General features: G+C 38.6%; 1 protein-coding gene and 1 long non-coding RNA gene across 2 annotated transcripts in view; one reads left to right on the plus strand and one right to left on the minus strand.

Moving 5' to 3' along the window:
- The window catches only part of PREX1 (phosphatidylinositol-3,4,5-trisphosphate dependent Rac exchange factor 1), a 150,260-nt gene extending 127,539 nt beyond the window's left edge, over positions 1-22,721 (plus strand). Inside the window, exons 23-40 of the mRNA XM_042832320.1 lie at positions 274-435; positions 995-1,205; positions 2,227-2,488; positions 3,483-3,689; positions 5,654-5,742; positions 6,102-6,184; positions 6,767-6,857; positions 8,650-8,778; positions 9,262-9,303; positions 11,114-11,331; positions 12,290-12,389; positions 12,918-13,061; positions 13,608-13,722; positions 14,156-14,222; positions 14,923-15,110; positions 15,640-15,742; positions 16,299-16,366; positions 17,131-22,721. Coding sequence (XP_042688254.1) covers positions 274-435; positions 995-1,205; positions 2,227-2,488; positions 3,483-3,689; positions 5,654-5,742; positions 6,102-6,184; positions 6,767-6,857; positions 8,650-8,778; positions 9,262-9,303; positions 11,114-11,331; positions 12,290-12,389; positions 12,918-13,061; positions 13,608-13,722; positions 14,156-14,222; positions 14,923-15,110; positions 15,640-15,742; positions 16,299-16,366; positions 17,131-17,173 — 2,322 coding nt within the window. The 3' untranslated portion in view covers positions 17,174-22,721. The remainder of the gene's footprint in view (positions 1-273; positions 436-994; positions 1,206-2,226; positions 2,489-3,482; positions 3,690-5,653; positions 5,743-6,101; positions 6,185-6,766; positions 6,858-8,649; positions 8,779-9,261; positions 9,304-11,113; positions 11,332-12,289; positions 12,390-12,917; positions 13,062-13,607; positions 13,723-14,155; positions 14,223-14,922; positions 15,111-15,639; positions 15,743-16,298; positions 16,367-17,130) is intronic.
- Positions 22,722-23,856: 1,135 nt separating this feature from the next.
- LOC122167617 overlaps positions 23,857-24,525 on the minus strand; it is a 129,517-nt gene continuing 128,848 nt past the window's right edge. The window contains exon 5 of the long non-coding RNA XR_006171060.1: positions 23,857-24,085. This is a non-coding gene — a long non-coding RNA (uncharacterized LOC122167617). The remainder of the gene's footprint in view (positions 24,086-24,525) is intronic.

The raw sequence follows: 24,525 nt of genomic DNA on the forward strand, positions 1-24,525 counted from the left end.
CATTACTGTTAAGCTCAATGAAAGTCAAAGTGTGCCAGAGCCAGATTACCTTGGCAGTGAGCAGTGAATATCTTGAGCAATTTGTTGTTCTGAAAGTTTCTGAGAAATGTTTTTTTGTCTGAGGAGTAGACAGGCTAATGGCTCTCAGGTGGTTATAACAGCAACTTGTTCTGAAGACAACCTTACTCAAGCGTGACATTATACAGGATTTACCATTAATTTGGTGGAATTTTGTCAAGTCTTACATAATGAAAATTCTGTCTTTTTGTTTAGATTTTAGAGGCCTTTGCTGCAGAAGACAACCACTTCGTAAGGAATTGCAAAAGGCTTATATCCCTAAGCAGTGCTGTGTCCACCATGCCCCAGTATGAGTTCCGGCAGATCTGTGACACTAAGCTGGAAAGCATTAGCAGGCGGCTTGCAAACTACCAAGAGGTACAACCCTACTAGTTATTGAAGCCCCAAGACTGTTCTGCCTAGGATAACTGGGTTTTGATTGTCTTTATTAATGGATTCAAACAGCTTTACAGTAGCATGATAACAGCTCTATGTGTTACTCGAATGCAAGTTCCGAGGAAAAAGAACTTAACCTTAAATTGCTCCTTTCAGCTTGTCAGAGCTGTGAGTTGGAAAATATTATTGCAGGCTCATCTCCACCATGTCACTGTATAAATGTGGCCACAACAGGATGATCAATGTTTGATTTGTAGAATTAAGATAAGCATATGTACAGTATATCAAAGTGCAAAGAAACTAAGTGTGGTCTTCTGTGCAGTTACCTGAGCTGGTTGAAAAGAGTGCCTTAGAAAGTACTGCTAATTGCTTTCATTTGCTGTTTATGAGCATTTTATGGGGAATGTACTGTTCAGCTACAGCAGAATCATATGATTCAATAAGAAGCAGGAAGAGAAGAGGATTATCTACATTGCCTCATATATATATATTTTTTTTTTTTTGCAAATGAAATAGCATATCCTTGCTTTATTTCTGCCAGTTTGCAGATGGATTAAAGACAAAGGTGAGCCCAGCCTTCAAACAAGCCATCATGGAACCACATTCCCTCAACAGCATGGATTTCTGCCCCACCAACTGCCATATTAACCTCATGGAGGTGTCATACCCCAAAAACACTACCTCAGCAGGGAGGTCGTTCAGCATTCGCATTGGACGAAAACCTTCTATTATTGGTCTTGATCCAGAACAAGGTATTTAACTTTCAAATCATACTGATTTTTATTCGCATAGAAAGTTGCATCTTTACACTGCTCAGTGAAGTCAAAATTAGTTCCAAAGAAACAAAGTCTTGCCATTACCCTTGTTTTCACTTCAAAATTTTATAGTAAAACAATAATTGCTTGTGTTGTAATAGCAGTGCTAGAAAAGGTTCTATACTGTGAAGAGAGGCTTCCTTCAGGCTGAAAACTTGTTCAATCAGATATTTTCTTTTCTGATTAGTAAATAAATTCCTTATCTTGGAGCTGGAAGTCTCTACTCTGTCTCAAGGGGATGTACTTCTTGAAAAGTAGCTGCTTCACAGCGTTTATCCTGCAACTTGAATACCTGAGTTCCAACATTTCCTCATCATAGTACCTCATAATGTGCATCTGATTCACTGTCTAACAAAGTCAGAGTTCAGGAATGTTTGGAAAAGATACAGTGAATTGTAGTCTAACCAATCCACTGAAGAATATATTGCTTTTATTCAAAATGAATCAATAAAGAAGCCCACTTAGTTGAAGATATTAAAATTCCATGGTATTTCAAATATAGCACCAAAATTGTCAGCATTTTAAAAAGAAAACATATTTTATCTTCTGTAATTACATCATCCTATGTCTTGATGTATGTATGTCTTTATACATATGTGCGTGTGTTATGTAAATGTTTTTAAATCTTGAAGAATAATAACACAGACCAACTGCCAAGAGGTTGAATTCATTAACAACAAATGCATTTAGATACTCAAATGGGCAAAATAGATAGTTTATGAGTGCTGTCATTGCTCCCAGAATTTAACCTGTCTCTGGACTGTACTAGATTCAAAACACCTAGTTGGTATGACAGGGACAGTGAAAAATAATAACAAAAGATTTTGTAATGGAATATAATTATATAAAATAATCATGTGACATTTTTATTTTCGTTTTAAATTCTACCTATCCTAAACTAGCATTTGGATTGTTAAGATTCATGAGAGCCATACTAACTAGACTCTTTAACGTTTAGCAGGTACCGTAAATCCAGTCTCATATACTCAACATTGCATCACCACTATGGCTGCACCATCCTGGAGATGTCTGACCCCAGAAGATGGAGATCTTGATGGTAGTTTTGGCCAGCAGAATGGAGGAACAAGTCAGGAAGAAAGAGGACTCAGTTTTCTGCTCAAACAGGAAGATCGAGAGATACAGGACTCATACTTGCATCTTTTTAACAAACTTGACATTGCAGTGAAGGAAATGAAGCAATACGTCGTTCAGATAAATAAGTAAGTAAAGAATCCAATATGCACTGCGAAGAGCAACTCTGATTAGAAGGGAGATGTTAACCCCAGAAGCCTCATTATCAGCCCCTACTGTTTTACTCTTATTACATTTGCTTTACAGCTCATTGACTATTATGAAGTGTCAAACCTATCCCACGCAGATCCACCCCTATGTTCACTATTGCCCTTTGCACCTAAAAATCTTCCTGAATTCAACAGCCACTATTTTGCTTAATGTATACTGTATTAGCAGGTAAGAGTGTTTTGTGTGCCAGAGGTTTTGGAACTCTGTATAGACATGGTGCCTCACCTTGAGGTTTTGTCTGACATAAGGCAGACCAAGTAAACTTGTGATTTCCAGCAGCTTTCTCTTTTAAACTTGTTTTCCTTTTCGTTTTTTCTTTTCATCATCACAGGTCTCCTAGAAATGGTACTTAAGGATTTGAATAGTTGGTCTGTGTATTGGACATAACTGGAAGGGATTTGCTAGCAGGTGCTGCAGGAGTGATCGCTGTGACATGAGGCCACAGCTGCTTTCATTAACAAAAGAAAAGAGCCCATCATGCACCAAAAACTTAAACTGATCAGAAAGCATGTAGTGCCTTGGCTCAAACACATTTAAGAAAGAACAAGAGCTGCTGGGAGAGAACCTGTGAGCACAAGCACTTCCCCAGGAGAGAAATCCAGTGCCTGGGGTGGAGAAATTGCAGACTTTGTTGAATTAAAAACAGAGCCCTTTCAGGCTGCATTGTTACAACAATTAAATTGTCCCTTGTGGAGATAAGGTTCCTGCAGAAACAGGAGTTGTTGTGAATTGAGATAAACAGGTTTCAGTGAACCGCTTTTAGAGTTCACGATTTTACATAGCTATAGTCCATGTACAAATACTGGCAAGGTTGTCTTTGATTTCACATAGCTGAATTCTGGTCATAGCCATTATATCTCATTTGTGAAACTGTCCACCAGTTCCTGACAGCCCCATATTTTATCTCTGCAGACTTCTGTCCACCATAACAGAACCTACAGAAGGTGGTGCCTGTGAGCCACCATCCACTGAGGAGTCGTCTCCACCTTCTCTGGGAACAGAAGAGAGTGATCCTGACAAAGCTGAGCATGGTGGCATCAAGAAGGTCTGTTTCAAGGTTTCTGAGGAGGACCAGGAAGACTCTGGACATGACACAATGAGCTTCAGAGACTCCTACAGGTTAGTCTGAAAAAATGTTTTATGCCAAAATATCAACTAATGTCAAAATACCAGCACTTCTAGAATATTAACAAAAACATAACAAAATGAAGTAAATAAATCTAGCTTGACTTTCCCCTTTTATATCACATAGCTGTAAACTTCAGAAGCTTCAGAGTTTTCAGCCTGATAATAGCTGCTATTATAAGGTTTTTTTCCATTCAATTCTGCAAACAATTTTCCCAGAAATCTAAGACACTGAGAAACAGAAATGGGCTTTTTTTTATTTTTAATTCTTAATGGGCCTCTGAAACCACAAGTGCAAATGTTTATTCAGGTGTCTTGAAATCTTGTTTTGGGACACAAGTGACTACTGCTTCTCCTGGAATATTTGCTACTGAAGGAAATTTCACACACTTCAACTCTGTCTTTCTTGGAAGGTAACTTTTGAAAAGTTTAGTTCACAAAAAATGGAACAAGTTGCAATCGTGTCTGACCATTGCAATTTTACACCCTTAATAGGTCATTTCTACATTAATTGGAAGGCCATAGGACTTTTCCTGTGCAAAGATGTAAAAATACATTATAGTGAGTTTGCAGGATTTAGAATAACCTGAATAAATTATACGTTTTAGCTACTTCCATGCTACTACAGGCATGACTCTTTACTACGTGCTGGTTTTCTGTAATACTGCAAGTGGTACCACGTGGTATTCTTACAGGTCTGCAAAAATGACAGAATCAGAATAGTTTACACTGCAGTGAACATCTGGAGTCCTCATGGTCCAATCCCTCCATCAGAAAAGGCCAAAGCAGGTAGTCTGCACAGGGTCTGGCCCAGCTGAATACAAGACAGCAAATATCCAGTCGGTAAAGGATCAGAACTGGCACTTAGAATATTGAGATCTGCAGTATCTACTTGTGGTCCTAGACTTAAGTCTGCACATGTGCTCAAGAGCTGCTTTATTGAAATGTGAAGTATTTCTCTCATTGTTGATAGGAATCCCATGAACAGCTTGGTTTAAATGATTTCTATAAATGCAGATAATCGATCCTGTGTAACAAAGTGACATTAAGAACAGTGCCTGTGGATCTGTCACTTGTTCCAAAGTTTTACACGTAAATGAAAACTGAGAAAGATTATTCTGTTCTGTCTTTATTAGCCAATTATGTGTATATTACAGATAGCAGTTATCCAATAGAGAACAAAGTGTGTTTTTATCATTTCGATCTGAAAACTACTGAGGAACTACAAAAAAAACCAAACTGCAAATAAGAAAATATTTTGTTTGCAATAGTAGTGCTTTATGAGGATCACAAGTCACATTTCATAAGGGCTTATATTGTGATATAGATGCTATAAACTATTTTTTTCTTAGAAAAAAAAAGGTATCTTTGGCAATAGGTTTAAGAAAGGACAGGCAAGAATCCATATTAGGGTTCTTTCAATTGCTTTTACCCTTTTGTCTCACCTTAGTCTAAAATAAAGCAGAGGAAAAGACAATGTGGAGAATTTTGTGGATTTTATTTTTGGTTTGTGCCATTAAAAACACTGTGTCATTTAACTGGAGGGGGCAGACTGACATCCATTGATTTTCTGATCACCTTCAGTAAGTTATAGTTAGTATAAACTGAACTGAAATGATTCTTGCTGCAACTTTTCGTGTATGCATCAGCCAGCAGTGGTGTGAAAGCAACTGGAGTGACTCTTCTGCTTCCTTAGGCATTTGCTGGTCTGCCATGCTTGGTATTCCAGTGGTACAGATCCCTTAAATTTCCTCTCCCATCTTGAGTAGCTTCCATTTATGCTGTTATGGTGATGTCCTTAGAGCTGGCAACAAACGTTGCATGTAATTAGGATTTCTTTTCCATATGCATAAGAGAATTTGACGTGGGGATTAGTGTAAATGATAGTTTATCATAGGCCAGGACCTCCTTTGCTTCAGGCTGGGAGCATCAGTCACCTACTTTGCTTTTCTTTCTAGTGAATGTAACAGCAACCGGGATTCAGTGTTGTCTTACACCAGTGTACGGAGTAATAGCTCTTACTTGGGCAGTGATGAGATGGGATCAGGTGAGTACATGCCTAGGTAACATGCATATTTTCTCATAGCAGACCTTTTAGTGGGGGTGATAACTCTGCTGATTATAAGCAAATGCATGTTTCAATTGCAGATGTGGTTCCTTCAAACTAATCAAAAGAATATGAAAAGATCAAGATTTGTTCTTTTTCTAACAAACCACAGGAAATTTGGAGTATGGAAGAACTATTAAGTCTTTGTATTATGTGAAAGAAGTATGAGCATTTGAAATTTGAGATAAAGCAGTGATCAATTTTTACCCACTGCAGTGTGAGGATGTGCTAGTATCATTTCTGGCCTCATCACAGCTTATGCTGATGAGACAGTTAAAAACTTATCTTTGTTTTCTTAGGAGATGAGCTTCCCAGTGACATGAGGATTCCTTTAGATAAACAAGACAAACTTCATGGCTGTCTGGAGCATCTTTTTAACCAGGTACAAAAAGGGTTTTATTGTTACAAAGAATTGCTTTCTCTTTATCAGTGTCAACACAGGAATTTCTAAGTATCAGATTGTTTAATGAAATCATGTTCTGAGGGAAGGAAGCTGGAAGCATATTGTATGGCAGTTTTATCAAACAGTGTGTCAACATTCAAGTTGCCTTGCGTGATATAAGCAATGTTGAGCTGGTTTGTATGAAGCAGTAAAGAGAAAAAAGCTTTGATGAAAAGGAGAAAATAAGATGAACAAAATGCACAATCCTGATGAATCTCACCTCTAAATCTGAGGAGAGCTCTCACAAGTTCAGTCTACAGATGTCTTTATAGATGGCCAGCACCAGAGAACTGTTTTGCAATGGGATTTATCACATCAGCATGCGGCTCGCTCTTTGTGTAGAACATCATTCAGTGCAAGGCTCTCGAGGGTAATTCATGGTTTGAAAGTCTTAATAATATTTATTAACAAAGAGAAACTCATTCAAAAATATTAATGCTGTAATGGCTTTTGCATTTTTCCAGAAGATTTCCATTCAGATTTTTTTCCACAAGTCTAACATGGAAAATATTTCGATTGTAGGTTGATGCAATTAATGCACTTCTAAAAGGACCAGCAATAACTAAAGCCTTTGAAGAAACCAAGCACTTTCCAATGGACCACAGTTTGCAAGGTAAGGAAGAAGGCTGACTGTATTTAAAAATGTGATTTTCTAGGACTTAAGAGATTACCATGAATGCACACACGCCATGTTGCCACACAGCGTTATGTAACTGTGCAGTCTGAACAGTTGTACATTAGAAGTTGTGTATTATTGATGATCCTTTGGGTTCCTGCCAGCTCAGGGTACTCAATGACTCTAAAGGCAGGTCCCATGTCTGATCACTGAAATTCTGCACAAGTTCTTCTTAAAACACACAGAACACCTTCCTCTTATATGCTTCTGAATCCTTACAGCATTTTCACAAGTGTCCAGATCCATCCTTTGATGTGAGCACGCAGATATGTACCTCGAAAGTACAAGGTACAGTTATGTCAGATTCAGGGTGAACACTGATTAGCTGGTGAGGGACTGACTGTAGATATGAGGCACCAAAAGGTTCTGCCTGAGTTTGCTTAATGACTTTTCTTCAGAGATGGGTAATTGCCAGAGTAAACTCCATCCTCACATGTCACTTATTTTGAAAACTGATTCCCATAGAGAGCAAACAAATGATACCATGTTTTCTTTTTCTTCAGGGAGCATGTTTAGGACCTTTGTCTTAACGGTTTAGGGGCCCAGGATGTGGTTTCTTCTCTCACTGAAATACCAAAGCTTTATTTTCTGAACATTTGCTGCATTTCCTTTCCCACTTGAAATCTGAACTGTTTCCTACTACTTCTAGTATACTTCAGGTGCTGCAGTTCTGGGCCTCCCAACCTTGACAAGTTCTATTTTTAAGTCACAGTGGGAAAATCTAGAGGAGGTTTCTTTGTGTTTTTTTTTTTTCTTTCTTTTTTTTTCCTGATTCCAGAAATAGACCATGCAAAGTTCTGTTACATGAACTCATCTTCACAAACACATTCACATCTATGTTGATTATTTATTAGTCTTTCAGTGCACTGTTGGAATAAAGTGAGGAAATCACAGACACCCTGTGTTCACTTCCTTTATTTTATTTCACTTAAATGGAGTCTAATTTATTACAGCTAGATTAATTAGACTGAGAGGGTCTTTTAGTTAACTGAAGTTAACTGATGATTGCACATTCATTACACTAATGAGCACAAAAGCACTGCTTACATTTGGAATCCCCAGACCAAACGTCTCTTTAATTGCTCCTGCAGACACCTTGCAGTGACAAATGTAAATTTGAATGCTTGTCCTGTTTCTGTTTGGCGCAGTTATTTGGCACCATTTTTCTGTCTGCTTACAGATTTTATCGCCAGCAGTGGGCTTTATAGCTTAGCTAAGTCATGAAGAATAGATTCTCCACTCTGTAATTAAACAATTAGCTGCCATCAGATGAAAGAAAGCAGAATAGTTCCCAACTTCTCATCAGTGTTGTGGGATGCAACAGCTGCAGCCAAAAGGCTGATCTGATTCTGCACAGCCACAGAAACTTTAGATATATTTAGATATTTAGATACACAGCAGGCAGCTGTATCATATAAGAACGTCAGAGAGAACAGAAGGTAATGATGTCAGATATGAGTTGCACAAGGCTCTTCTTACCATGCACATCACCCACATATATGACTTCTAGCCTGTGATCCTGCAAACAATGCTAGGAGACTGCTGATTATAGGATTATAGGAATATTCTTTTTTTTCCTTCTCCTTCTGCACTATTTAAGAACCTCTTTCATTCACAACTGTTGCTATTGATAGTATGTATCTCTGCTTGCATCTGTATACGCATTTTGAATTAAAAACCACTCTGCATTGCACTTCCTTACTGCCTAACAAACTCATTTTTTTCCTAGAATTTAAACAGAAGGAAGAAACCACAGTGAGGTGCCGAAATAATATTCAAGCCAGCATTCAAGAAGACCCATGGAACCTTCCATTGCGCATCAAAAACCTCGTTGAAATCATACAAAAATACGTGGAAGGTCTGTAAATGGGGTAAAGATTGCTATCGGTTTCAGAGGGAAAGGATAGCTCTGATCTAATCGAGTCCAGCAGTTCAATTTCTCATTTTTATGTCTATTTGTAATAAGGCTGTGCTGCACTCCAGGGAAAACAGGTCAAATTGTCCTAACCCACTGTAGTCAGGTTGGGGTGGAATAGGCTAGCTAAATCTGATATTTACACTCCAGTGCAGAGCACTGGGAAAAGTTTCTTCATTAAGTATTAATCTGCATGTACAATTTGTTTCCAATAATTCATAGTAGTTAGTAGAGCATTTAGCTTGTAAAATTCTTTCTGTATGATTAAAATGCCTGTGTGAGTAAGAACTATGATAGTACAGAGAAATAACCATGCAGGGGGTGAGGAGAGGCAAGAATTGTGGAGAAAGAGGAGACTGTCAATCCAATACAGTAAAATCTATATTGCCATCATGCTGACTTCTTTCCTTCTCTTCACTGTTTTAGATGGGAAGAATCAACTGCTTTTGGCCTTGTTAAAATGCACAGGTAAGGTGTTTCGATTTCTTGCAACAAAGACTGTACACACATGTCCCTAACAGAGATTTATGCGACTCCATGTGCATACCTCTGAGTGTTATTTCCTGAGCATTTAGCTTTAGTCTTGGCATTTTAAGCTCACATTTCTTGTGCTCTGCATCTGGAACAGCCTTTTCATGCATCTGACATCTATGCTTCAGTTTGTGTTGCTTCAATTCCATGTAGGCTGCTGTGTCTCCTGGCTAGTCATTGATGTTGCACAAGCGCTGTTTTTCTGTCTTTTTTTTCTTTTGTACAACTCTCACTCCCAGATGGCCTTTACTGTTTCCTTCTGTGGTGAAAACATGCAGCAAAAATGAGACATGTTGCACAACTTTCTGTGAGAACACAGACACTGACATCTTTCCAAACAGAGCAGGCAAGTTAGGGATTTAAGAGTGTATATACTGAAATCATAGCTAGGAGCAGACTAAAAACCTAAGTGTGGAGACAGCACATAAATACACTGTGAATGGATATTGTTATCTGCTACTGTGCACTAAACTTCGTACTTGCAGATCAAATGACAGGCCTTTCCTAGGGGTGAATGTGTAGTCTCCTATTGTGATTGAAACTGTACTTGGTGTATTTTTGTTTGCAAATGAGGTAATACATGACTGAAATAGGATGTCATTAATTTGCTGTGCCAGCTAGATTCTCAAGTTCTCATAGAGTGAAAATGGTAAATGAGTATGGCTCTGTTGCCTCTGCTCCTGCCAGGGCTGGTCCATGAGTCTGTCAAAACCTGCCTGCAGTGTCAGCTTAGCATCCGTAAAGGCTGTTTTTTTAATGACAACAGATGTAATGACTTCATAAGTGTCTACCTCTGCCCTATCTCCTGCAGCATTTTCCCTAATATCCTCTGGAAAGAATGGGGCAGCAGATGGCACTGAAGAGGTTATGCCAGCTTTGTGGAAACTGGCTTTTCCCTAGCTCTGAGGACAGACGTTTCTGTGCTCTCTTTGCCTTACTTTGGCAGTACAGAGGAGTACTGCTGGAAGGACTGGTTGCCTTTAGATTGAATATATGGCCCTGCGCCTGGAGTGTATCAGTGAGGATACCATGCTCAGTGCCTACAGAAACTTTAAAAACTCAAATCTTCTGAATGGTGTCTTCAGCTTCTTTCTCTGTGGAACACTGCCTTGGCAAAGACAGACTGCTGTACTGTTGAAGGAGCCCAGGGTGCCTGGGAAGGAGCTCCTCTCTTATTCATGTTTGTCTTTGGCCTGCAATCCCCTTAACTGTGACGAGGTTGCTTGGACCAGAATGTGGCTGCCTGGCAGCCAGCCTGGAAGCAAAATCCTCCCAAGAAACAGAAACCAATTGGTACCCTATGGGCAGGCCCACTTAAAGCATTAAGCATCTGGGGAGACCATGAAATACAGGTAGATGAGGGGAAGATGACTCTCTTAACAGCCCAGAAGAGAAGCAGTGGCAGAGATCCTCTTTCATTAATTCTCTTGCTTCTTTAAACATAAGAAGAAGGGAATCAGTCCAGATATGGCACGAAGGAGTTAGAGCTCTTCCCAGAAGAAGGAGCATGCAGATGGCAAACGTAAAACAAAGAGTCAAGTGGCCTAGAAAATTTTTGGCAAAATTTTCCCAGCAATGCTCTTTTTATTTCTACACCCAGGTCACACAGCAAGATGTTATCTGTTACAACTGTGTAAAGCTACAGCAGAAGCTAAATATCTCATACATACATAGAAACTGCCTCCTTGGCAGTGAGATAAAAGAAGTATTCTCATGCCTTGTTTGTGTGTCCTTCCTTCTCTTGCAGATACTGAACTACAGCTGAGGCGAGATTCCATCTTCTGCCAATCTCTTGTGGCTGCTATTTGCACCTTTTCAGAGCAGTTACTGGCTGCTCTCAACTATCGATACAACAACAATGGGGAATATGAAGAGAGCAGCAGAGACGCCAGTAGAAAATGGCTGGAACAGATAGCAGCCACTGGTGTTTTATTAAACTACCAGTCCCTGCTCTCCCCTACTGTGGTAAGATGAAGAGTTATGGAACCCTGGGGTCTGTTCACATTTGCATGTATGCTTCTCTGCCATTCACAGCACAGCCAGTGCTAGCAGCGTGTTGAGACTGATGACAGCGACCTCAGGAGACTCCCACTCTGACAACCGTGTCCCAGTATTTTCCATATCCCATTATTTCCATCTCCTCACAAATACTGGACTCATTACACCAGAGCCTTTTGGAATCAGGCTGTCCTTATGTTTGGAGTGACCAAGTAGCATTTAGGGAGGGTTTACTGCTCAGCTGTTAATGAGGCATGGGTGGCCTGCCCTCTTCTGGTGGAATGATGCATATCAACAGTTAGGCAGAAAAGTTGGGAATATTTCATCTGGAGTTCCAAACAGAAAACTAGAGTTATGTTCACAGTGACCATTCTGCAGGCTAGATAGACTGAAATCTCTCTGACACACTTCCATTGTGCTGTGATTGGAGCTTAAGCTACAGGCACCATGGCTAAGGAGGAGAAGGTACACAAATTATTATTACTTTACAGAAAAGTTTTGAACATTGCAAACATAATATGTTAAGCATGCTTTTTAACAATAATCCAAACTATATGCAACTGTATTATTCTTTTACGTTGCATGGAATGTATGCACATTTATTTCACAGTAACCAAAAAGCTCTTCTTACATTTGTAGACACAAGATAAAGTTTGGAGAAACAGACCCCTTCAAAACTATTCTTTAAGCCTCTGCACTCCCTGTGAATCACATCAAATGACATCTAAGCAAAAGGGCAGCTGTGTTTGTATCACAAAGTTAAAAAGCCACCAGTGATTAATTACTTGGGGGGAGTTTGTGGAAATCTCTGTATTCTGCACTAGGTGCCCTGAACTGAAACACGCCAGCAGCAGCTATACTGTCCTGTTACTGATCTCTTCCTGGCAGACAGTCACCTATTTATATCTGGTTCTTTGCCCTACAGAAGGAGGAGCGCACCATGCTGGAAGACATCCAGGTCACTCTGACAGAACTGGACAAAGTTGCCTTCTATTTCAAGCAGCTGGATGAAAGTCTTGTAGCAAGTGAGTACACTCAGTTTCTTTTAAACTCTTTTTTTCTTGTTTGTTTTATGGATTACCATCCTCCATGATTATAAATCTAACAGACGTCAGGTCTGGAGAGTACTGAGCAGCAAGCTCGGTGATTTGGAGCCATGGTCTGTGCCACAGCACCTTACCCATGTGATTTTTATAGATGTTTATAATTCTCAGTACCTCACTACCAACAGTGTAAGGACTGTCCCTCACTAGCTCTCATCTTCTGTGTCACCCCACCAACTCTCTTTCCATGTTTACTGACCACAGGATGGCAGAAAACAAGATGGGATTTTGATTGTTAGCCCTGTTTGTGGTATCACTATGCTTTAGAAGATGCAGCTAGAATGATATTTCAGAACTCATTTTCTCTCAACAAAGCCTCTCCCTTATTAATTTGATGGTGGAGATGTGAAACATCAATGGATGATCTAACAAACTGAAGCAACAATGGTTACAAATTTCTCCCACTTTGGTAATGCAGCAAGTGTTTTATCTTTATGTTTATTTCTGCAGATACTCATGTCTTCTACCACATCGAAGGAAGCCGTCAGGCCTTGAAGGTTATCTTTTATCTTGACAGCTACTACTTCTCCAAACTGCCTTCTCGGTTTCAGAATGGAGGAAGCTTGAAACTACACACGGTGCTATTTACAAAAGGTATCTATAAAAAGATTTCTTAGAAAAATAAGCTAACTGATGATAGCAAAAGGTTCAAAATAGAGAGTGACCATCAAACTCTTAACATAATGGAGCTGAAAATTACAGATATAGTTGAGAAGCAGGTGGTTCTATTCTGGGACACTCCTAGAGCGTGTTAGAGATTCGAATAAGACACAGTCATGAGAACATGATATGCCTGCCTGGGACTTTTTTTATGCCTTCCTCTAAAGCTTCAGGTCATAAAGACATATTGGTCTTTACGTGGACAATCTGATCTAGTATGGTACCAGGAGCTGCTTCCGAGCTATAGGCAAGTCTTTTTAGAAGCATGTGCTGTGACAGAATCATCCAGGCTGGAATTGAAGGAATACTGACTAGATAAGCAAACATTCACACCAAAATTATATTAATGGGCAGTGTTAGCCTTGACATGATCCAACAGTCATTTGCAAAGCAGTGAAATGATGCAGAGATAAATAAGTAAAAACTTACTAAAATGTTATTATCTAAATTTAAAGTACAATAAAACATTTTCTCTTTTAGCTCTAGAGAGTACAGAGGGGCAATCACAACCAGCTGGCTTATCTCTAGAAGAACTTCCACAGCAAATTAATGGTCAATCTCTAGAAAAAGTGCAGCAATACTACCGTAAACTCAGGTATTTCATACTTCTCCTTTACTTAAAACACATCTAAAAGAGTGCTCATTGCTAAAGACAGTAAAACTAATGAAGAAAATCCCACTCCTGTTGATTTCCTGTACAAATATGATTCTTGGAGATCCCCATTGTGTAAGAAACCCATTATTTTTTTTTCCCACAGCTAAGCTTGTTCTGAAGCGCTGCACTGTACAGGATGAGATTCCTGTCTGATTTGACTTCAGAACTTTGAACAGAGCTAAAATTGATAAAGTGTTTCAGGAATATTTCAGTACAGACTATATGAGTTTCGGCGACAAAATGCTTCAGTAAGAAAGCACCTCTTGAAGTACAAGACTTCTCTCACAGTCTTTTCAGAAGTTTCACATAAGTACACATATATGCTTGAAATGAGACCTGCTGACTAATGTAGTTCTTGCTGGTCTTTTTGCAGGACATTTTATCTAGAGAGATCAAACTTGCCCACTGATTCTAATACTACTGCAGTGAAGATTGACCAGGTATTGTTATTTTGTTACTGGTTTTATTTCTACATCAGTTGGCCTCTTAAACCTCAGTCATGTGATAGCCATAAAGCAGGCCTGTACAAACCCAAATACAATTTAAAAGAATTCCCTGCCCTGAAGAAGTGCTGTAAATTTCTCTGGGGCTTTTGTTTGAAGAAAAGCGTGGGTAACTGGAGTGAACACAAGCCCTCTAATTTAGGCACAAGTAAGACTTCATATTGCCCTGTTCATCTCCTTCTAAATGGGGTATCTGATGTTAGACAGAATGAATTTATTCTTCTGTCTCACAGATGTATAAAAAATGAACTTTAGAAATTAAACTTTATTCACAATTATAGAAGGAAACATCAGGACCATGAGTGCTTCCCAGCATCTCAGCTAGAGGCAGTCTAACTGGGGCAGGTAACTTGGGAATATTTGCCCATAAGGCAGTAAGTCCTACTGCAGTGAAAACAAATCATCTTTGCCATTGTAATGTACAGTGTAAACAATCTCAGTGATCTGTGATAACTGCAAAAAATTGCCCCACACCTAAGTCACAGCTTGTATTTTTTCACTTTCAAATATTCATTATTGTGCAGCAGTCACTTGTGTAGTGATAGTATGTCTGGAGACAGGATAAATCCCTGTAAATTTACAACTGAAAGAGTACACCTGCCACTGATGTTTTTGTTATTCTTGTTGCTTTGTTTAGCTTATTCGTCCCATCAATGCAATGGATGAGCTTTGCAGGCTGATGAAGTCCTTCATTAACACAAAACCCAACCTGTCGGGATACTCTAGCAGTAACACATCAGGAGCTGGCCTGCTACCTATATCTTCTGAGCTCTGTTACCGACTCGGAGCCTGCCAGATTACCATGTGTGGCACTGGGATGCAGAGGTGAGATTTTGGAAACAGAAGTGTTAGTGTTGCAATGCAAAGGTTGGTCTTTTCTGGAGACTTGGGCAATATATTTGATTCAGTTTAAATCAATAGCAAGGTAGATGTTAAGGGACTATATATAATAAGGATGTAAATATGTTATGTAGGCTGAGATGTAAATAGTTCTGTTAATAATTAAATTGGGCACATAAACTTTGTTTCAGTGTGTCAACCAATGCCATTCACTAAATGAGTTCATTGCATATACACAGAAATTGCATATACAGAAATTAGTGCAGAAGAGTAGTGAAACATACCTCATAGTAACATTGCTGGAGACCTGAACCATTGCAGGAAGCAAGTGTAAAGGACTGAAAATGCAGGACTGAAGCTCGTTTTATAGTTTTTTAAGTGGAAAAAGTGAACTAATAGATATAAAAAAGCTAGCTAACAGAATCCATACTTAATAAATAAGTGTCCTATACTTGCCTCTATATACATTTTTAAATATGATCGATGATTTAGTATCACTTGTTCCCATGTTCAGAAGTACATTAAGTGTGTCCCTGGAGCAAGCAGCCATACTGGCTCGAAGTCATGGACTTTTGCCCAAGTGTATCATGCAAGCTACAGACATCATGCGAAAGCAAGTAAGTATTAGGACCTGTGTGTCTACTGCAAGCCACTACCTTTATTCCAGTAACATTCCAGTAATTGTAGAAACTCCTGTTTATTTCAGCATGGCATGGTATTTTGTTCACCATGAACTCATACAGTCAATCTGTTACTAGTGTCTGAACAGCTACCCATCTCTGACACAACAAATTAAGGTTTGCAGGTACAGCCATTTACAGCCATTATATGCCTCAGTATGCATTATTCAAAGTATGTGCCTTGATGGTTAGAAAGTAGAGACTAGCTAAGATACTTCAGACAGTTTCTGCATGTACAAAAATCAAAAGTCTCAATCAGTGTTAAATTGTAGAAACTCCCCAGTGATAGACAACAGTGCTCGTAAAGTGCTTTGGGATTAATTTCATCTTTTCAGTAAACACAGATGACTAATGTATCTACCAACAGATTCCAACTTTTCTAAAGTAGTTAATGGATTCTCAGAAAGAAAACGCACTCCTATTACATTATTATCCCCTAAGGATCAGATCCGTTATCAATATCATCAGTACCATAAATTCTTTGTTTCTTTAGGGACCAAGAGTAGAAATCTCTGCCAAGAATCTGAAAGTGATGGACCAAATGCCGCAGAGTGCGCCTCGGTAGGTTGTTCTGGATTCTGCATGTTATCTGAAATGCTTGTTTTATGCCTCTGTAACAACTATGCAGATCCTGTCGGAACCACAGATCTCCTTAGTAGTAACAGCAAGGAAAAAAAAAATCATGTTCTCCTTTCTCACTGTACTAAATTAAGTGCAGTGTAGCTTAATAAGCTCAGCCTGTTACAATTTGCATATCATTAACTTCAAATGTTTCTGCATTTTCTAAAAAAAAAAAAAAAAAAAAAAAAAAATCACTGAAGAAAAAGAAGAGTCTTTTTCAGACCATTGCTATGGGCTGATATTGCTAGTGATTGACAGCCACCTGTGGAATGCTGAGAGAGAAAAACTCCTGAATGGCAAATCTGACAGCAGATATGCAAAGACAATTCATAAGCCAGTACTTCAGCTGCAGTCCCATTGTGTGCTAAGACCCAGTTACTACACTGTATTTAAATAGAACAGGAAAAAAAAACAACAAGAAAAGGGTTGCTGAAGACCCAAATTGGGCCAAAGGTAAAAAGGAGTGATACAGTGTTTCAAATAGTATTTAAACAATGATAATAAATATTTTAGCTAATAAATAGAGTTAATAATACACTTTCATATTTGCAATTATGAAAAATAAAAATAATGGTATTCTTGCTATTGGGTTGCATCTAAGGCTTGCAGAATGACACAGGAGAAGCTAGCTTTTATACACTGTGCCAGTAACTTTGTTATCTTTCTTACCACGTTTAATACCATACTCTTAATCTGCCTTAAAGACTCTACAGGCTGTGCCAGCCACCTACAGATGGGGATTTATAAACGTGACAGAGGCACCCACATTGTGGCACAACTAAAACATGCACCAACAAGCAGCCCTGTCTGAGGACCCATGCTAACCAACGCTGTGACACTGAAACAAGAGAGGAGGAGACTCTGCTTTTGCAGGAGATGAACCTGTTGGCCCCAGGCATCAGGAATCTGCCTCTGAAGTCCTGCAGCACATGCAGGGATTCTTGTATTTCTTTGACCTCTTGAAGAAATTCTTGAAACAAACCCCACAGAACTAAGATGGATGTTACTGCCATTGGTAGATGCCTGGAACAGTGACAGTTATGCAGCAAGAAAGTGCAGTTTTACTGATAACATTTGTGCTGCCACTTAAAAGCCGTAGACTTGAAGATTTGGGTTGGTTGAGAAAACCCAGGATGACACCTCTGTCTCTCCCTGCACTGTGTCTGGCATCCATTTAATTGCCAGCATAATTTTGGTCAGTGGCCTTGAACAGTAGCTTCATAAACACCACTTTGTAATGTACTGACCTGCACTTTGGATCAACAAATAGCACAATCAATGGCTAATTCAGATGCAAGCAAAAAGAATTTCTACTGGACTCATTTTCCACTTCAGCCCAATGAGAACCAATCTCTCTATGCTGCAGAGTATACATTCCATAATACTTGTCACCATTACTTCATTTACTTACTGTAGCCTTCAGTTTGGGATTAACTCTTTTTACTAATGCTCTGTTATGTACTCTGGAAATACAATAATAATTCAGGGGAGAGATTGGAGTGAAAGATTTTAAAACAAACTTTACAAAGGAAAAATACAGTCTTAGAATCTGATTATTTGAACAGATGTAGTTTTAAAAACCCGGTCAGAAGAACTATACTTATTTATGTGGAGTGGAATATGTGTTTTGGATCATGTTATTATATATACAAGATTTAAATAAAAACTATATTGTTTAAAATGGGACCAATATGCTGGCAATTCCACAGCTACTCCCAGTTTACTGAAAAGAAATCTACATTATTTAAAATCGTTCAATATTTAAGTAGTCTTTAATACAGTTATTAAGATGTATTAGGGATGCTTTTAAGTTAAAAGAAAAAAAGGAATCGTGTATATAATGTACTTTATTTTTTCTTGTTTGAAAAATTGTTTCCCATCCTGTCAGTATTATCCTAAACACAGTGATTTTTTCCAAATTACTGGCTGAAACTCATGAAACACGGCAGCAGTCTCAGGACAGAAATAGTGATATTTTAGAGTGAGTGCCTTAAAACGACCGCCCATCCGTAACAAATCTGTAGCAGGTGTCAGTAGGACAGCGTGCAGGACATTCACCATTCCTTTGTTTCTCCACAGCCTCCTTTTAAAGAGTCAATTGTTAAAAATCCAGAAGCGCTTTGCAGTGATGTATGTTCTAGAAAATAAAGGTTTGGGATTTTTTATTTGTGAGATCGTTTGTTTTTCAGCTGGCTTAATTTTATTAACAAAACCCAACCAATTGAAATCTTCACATTAGAGTCTTTCGAGGTGGATATTGAGTTCTTTCACATTTTCTAATCTATACATCAGCACAAAACAGCTGAGGCCAAGTTTGAGGACACAAATTCTCAGTCTTGTCTCTGAATTTTTAATTATTTCTTTCTTGCCTCTCAGACTACAATAATTTGGGATAAGGAACGTCTTTGTTTAAATTTCTCACTTCTAATATTTCCTCTGACCTACAGTAATCTGTTGCAGGGAACCAGGGCAGCCCAGCATCAGCCAGCTGTCAGATAGAGGGGACTTTACTACAGTAGCCATTCTGTACTGCAGTAAGATGAACAAAGCATTATTTCAGTGCACTTTCTCTTTGTTTTCCTTTTTTTTTTTTCCCCTTCAATTTTGTGAGAGTGATTCACACCACTTGCTGTTTGAAGAAGAAATGGATGTTTCTTTACTGAATCATCAACTTAAAATATACTTCGTATTAATCTAAATAAGAACCGTAGGAACAACCAAATGTAAAAAGAACACTTACAAACTCAGATCCTTGATTTGCCTACATCAGTTCTGTGCAGCAGAACTGCAGCAGTTTTATATAGCCTGGTGAGGATTGTTGCCCTCATTTATGCAGTCATTGTAGACATTGGAGATGCACAGAAGAGCATCTAAGGGCATTTACACTGTGCACTGTTTTATGTTGAAATGTACATGTTATTCTCATTGAAAACAATAGCATTTTTGTTATTAAAAGTTGATTTATATTATAAATCATGAGGATATGATCTTATTTTTCAGTTATACCCCTTGTTTCTTTAGTGCTTTAAGTTCTGTTTAATGGTTTCAGTTCCATCTGATATTTTGTATGGAGCTATGAGGGGTCAGAAGTTCAACCTATAAAGGAAAAGTTGCTTTCAGCATCAGCTTGAGCAGGCAGTGCAATGCTCAACTCTTCCTGTTTGTGCAGTGTGGGCTACAGATGTGGTTCCACTGCAGACTTCATATTAAAGTAGAAAAGAAAACCTGTTTTGATGCTGTAAAATTGCAATGTGGGAATTTAGAGCTGGAAAAAAAAAAAAAAAAGATTTAAGTGGGGAAAAAAGAAGGCAGTGCAAAAAAGGACCTGCAAGTTAGAGGAGTGAATTAGGTCTGCAGAATTTCTGTGGCTAAAAGCAAAGAATGAATCAGATTTGCCACAACCAAGTGGGGATTTCACTGATCTGGAGCATCTGATCTGCTACCATGTGAAAAACTCGATTGAGAAGGAGAAAATGGAAACTCAGAGTGTGATTATGAGATGTGTAAGCAGCTGGCTAAAGGAAAGAAGGAAAGACTGAAAAGAAAGTGGGGGTTGGGGGCATTTGCAAGTGGAATTTCTTACGCATCAGTCTTGCAACTGAATAGGGTTAACTTTTCATATAGGGTTAACTTTTTCGTGAATCACTGAAACACAGCTACTACAAGCCTGGGATTGATGAGAAGTTGAGAAGCACTGATCTAGAGAAGGTTCAGGATACACAAAAAAATTCCTACGAGACTTGGCAGAGAAGTTTGAATGGAATAAGATGTTGCAGTACAAACAGTAGCTCATGCAGATGAAAATTAAAGTATTTTGCTATATTTCTTGTTAACTGACAACAAAACAAGCTCGGTTGTAGAGTTTGTCACAAGATGACTCAGATTGAATCTGATAGTCATAAAAGCTCAGCTGCACCCCAAGACAGATTTCCTATTGAGAACCACTCAAGCCACTGTGCAAAGGCCTGGTGGGCTCCTGCCAGACAGCTGTGTACAGTTACAGACACCAAATGTTTAAGTGAAATTGCAGTAGCTAGATGAGAAAACACTGAAATGCCATCAGTAAAGTGGATAAAATTCTGCAAGATACAACCAGAAGAACTTGATATTTTTTAGCCTAAAACACAACTGTATCTGATGCCTTTATAAGAAAGAAATCATAAGAAAAGGCAATTTAATAAGTACAGCCACAAAGAGTACAAGCAATTAGAGATAGCTATTGGCTGAAAATTGTTCTGAACCTTAGAAAAACTTTTCTTACAATCAGGTGCTGACAAAAAAAAACCCCCACAAACAAAACAAACAGTCAGACAACAACAAAACAACATAAAGCAAAAGAAAGCCCCACCACTTTTACAAAGCTGTTCATAAAGCTCATAAAGAGCTGTAAGCAGCAGTGCCTACACTAACAGGAGTCTCTGCAGGAGTCAATGCAGCTGTGTTTGGCTGCACAAACTGTTGGTCTACGACAGAAGATAGAAATGGTTCCTGCTCTGCCCCGTTTTGTCCATGGCATTTGCAAAGCAGAAAGCTGTTTTTCAAAACCAGGCCTAGCTATCTTTTAGCATTACATGTTTTCATATTCCACTACTCATTTACAGACTGAATTACTAGGATTTATAGATACGAAGCCATTGGTGCAGACAAGTGTCTTGCATTTTCTTTCAGAATAAAGAAAGACTGAAAAACAAAAAACACCTCGACCTGGGCTTTGCCAAATCCTTTCATCTTCGTCACATTTTCTGATCAGTAAATAGTGCTAGAGAGCTCACTTGGCCACTATTCAGGAATATTCTGAACCCTAATTATTTTCTGGTTCTTAAGTGATTTGAAGATACGAAACAATAGGTGACGATGACAAGAATTTCAATTCTATTTCAAAATAATTTGAAACCCTCCTACTTCCTTAGCAGCATGTAGAGCACAGTCCCAGTATGCAGCATTATAAATACCAGGTGCAGCTTCTAAGCATTTGGCCATTATTGAGTTATAGAAGGGCAAAAAATGAACAACGGACAGCTTATGACCTCAGCTTCTTCACAACAGCATAGCACATAGGCTAACTGATAAAGTATCAGAGATTAATGAAATTAATCCAGTATATTGTGTAGCACTGCAGTGATAAAATATAAGTTCAAATAAATGAGATAAATGCTCAGGAGTTATTAACCTTAATGGGGAAGAAAGGCTTTCCAACAGTGAATTTTTCTTTCTTTGTAGAATGAGAACCCTGGCTTTGATGAGCACCACTGCCCCACCACTGGGGTCCCATCCTTCTCTATGTATAAATCCATATTTTCCTGTTAAATAACATGGTGCAATAGCAGTTTTGATGGTGCTGTCACAGCATTGCTAGGCTACGTTACTAGAAGAGACTTTCTGTTTAATAGAAACAAAAGAAATCCTAGTGTCCTTAAGACAGGGGTTTGAGTGCTCTGTCTCACTGTGCCCAATTTCTTTTGCTCCACTGAGCAATTCACTTTTCTCCTTTGGGGAGGGAACTAAGTAACTAACTGTTGTCATTGGCATTGTGAAGAGTCAAAGAAGAACTGTAAACTGTTTTGAAAAGTGTCAGCGCTGTAGGAATATCCTGTAGAAACAGAAAGCTAGATAGAAAAAAAAGATAAAGGCTGTAAGGATACAAATAGAAACCTCTTAGAACAACAGGTTTGCTTTTCATTATTAGCCTTTCACAGATGTTTTTAGATGAGCTAAGACTCGTCTGGACATTGAAAATCACTGCACAAATCCAGTGCCGTGGAACACACAAGTCCTTGAAGATGACAAAGGACTTTTGAAAGACCTTTAATTTTTACACTTTTCACAAAGCACAGGAATGGCTGCACTACTCTGACCATAGATTAGGCCAGATTTAAAAGGCTTTTGAAAGTAAACTGGTGAGCAACTATAGGAGCACGAATAAGATTGCTGTAGCATTCCCGCATTTACAGCTCATTTTGCACCTAAGATCAATTACCTCATCTAGGCAGGGAGGGCAATGCTGAAATGACACAAGCTGTACAGTATGCTTCTGCATAAAACACACCTTTACACGGTTTTAGGAAAGTGTTCCAGAGATGATATTTTTATACCAGTTTGTAGGACTGGCATTTTCAAATGTTTTGTAAAGAGAAAAGAATGTACAGAATATTTTAGAGTTGTTTTCCAATTATGTTTGAGGGATTTTAGTATACTAATAGTGTTATATTTTTCTTCGTGTTCTGTATTTTTAACTAAACACATGTATCCTGCATTAAGATAAAAGTCTTAATATAATTTGTTCAACTTTTTGTGTTGTATTGTCAAATCCATGTTGTCATTTTAGTATTACTCTTGTGTGTGTTTGGTATATTTTATGCTCTGTGTCCATCAGAGTTGAAATATCTTAATGATGGACACAGATGGTCACAATGATGGATCTTCTATCAGAGAGGATTCCAAGCACTCCTTTTGGGTTCGGAAGGTTGAAAGATAGCTAAATGAGGGACATTTCTATTGGGTTTTTTAAATTTCTGGGGTTATTGCTATTTAAGCAGAACCTTTTGGACTTCACAGAGTGAAAAAGTAAATGGAAAACTGTATTCTAAGGTCAAGTCCGTTTTGTTTTATGGGACACGGGACAATTAAAAAAGCTCTATCCTGCTGTGTGTGAACTGCATTGTGTTTCTGTAGGTCGTGGAGTAAAGAACTAAGTCTCTTTCCCTTCTTCTGAGAAAAGAGTGACAAAAACTGGAGCCAAGATGCATTGCTGCCATTAATCCCCCCAGTTGAGAATGTAAAATTTCCTGTGAGTCTAAGAACAACCCTGAGTCTCCTCACAGAGTATTAAACTCAAATCTGCATTCAGAACATCAAAGTTGGTGACAAAATATATTATTCCCATGGTGTGTGCATGGCACTAAAAGCATAGTAAGAGGAAATTCTGGACAGCCAGCTAGACTTCACAGATCAACCTTTTACTCCTAAATGCCTTCTGCCTCTGATCTACTTAGATTGCTCATGCTCTCTGCTATCTCTAGCATGGGAACTCTTGTCATTTTCCAGTCTATCCAGGAGACATTCTATTTGCTGGAAGAGTTACTGAAGAAATTAAATATGCACGTCTGAAAGGATTCAATAGCTTTCCAATAAAAAAAAGAGGACAACACGAGAGTTAAGTCACTCATGTTTCTGATCAACATACAACCATTTGTGTTCCCTCTCTTCATAGCAATAAAGAGAAACACTGCCAAACAAGAAATCAAAATCCGTTGTATCCTGCACATCCTTTGTGGAGTTTTGTTCTGTTATTTGCATTAGCAAATTTCTTACATTCTGAAAGTCTTGTAGCCTGAATGTTATGAGGCAAGGACAAGATTCTAATATTTAACATTGGTTTGAAGATTGGTTTTATTTCCATTGCACTTGCAAGAAAATATATGACACTGGAACAGAAACCAAAGAGAAGCAAACTATGTCAGCATGCCAAAGATAGAAGCAATAAATAATGAGCTACTGTCCAAGCAGTATTTTATGCTGGAGAAAAGTGACAGATATCAAAAAATGAGGAAGTTGATACAGACCTCCCCTATTTCCCTGACAAATTATGCAGAGATGTGTGGTCACTCCTCCAGTTTTTAGAGAAATATAATGTTTCATAGGTTGTTTTCCAGAAAAAGCCTATATAGGAAGAAAAGGAAAATCAGAAAGATAAACAGGTGTTAGGAATTCAAGTTAAGGAACAGCTTAGCATGGATCACACACAGAATTAATCTTACCCTGAAGTAATCTTACAGATCTGCATTAAGACTCCTCCAATGTTCCTCAACATAAGAGCCCTCTCTGTTTTTTCATCTATACTTTACTGGCATCGGTTTTTATGAATTTCCTGTTCTTTTCCCTGGTGAATTTGACCAGCTTACTCTACAGCCTGCTTTCTCATTCAATCCTAGTCACCTGGGCAATTGGCTAGTCACCGGAGAAGGAATTAACTGCTTGCTTACTGGAAATCAATTAAGATGTCTGCATTTTTTTCACATTACTGTTCAGCAGGGACAGAGAGGCAGGGACTGTGACTCTGCCAGTTCTTTGCCTTACAAGTCTTAGCAGCATGTTCAGTA

Source organism: Centrocercus urophasianus, unplaced genomic scaffold, assembly GCF_019232065.1.
Source record: "Centrocercus urophasianus isolate 14NV4802_14NV808 unplaced genomic scaffold, USGS_Curo_1.0 seq_38, whole genome shotgun sequence".
Lineage (NCBI taxonomy): Eukaryota > Metazoa > Chordata > Aves > Galliformes > Phasianidae > Centrocercus > Centrocercus urophasianus.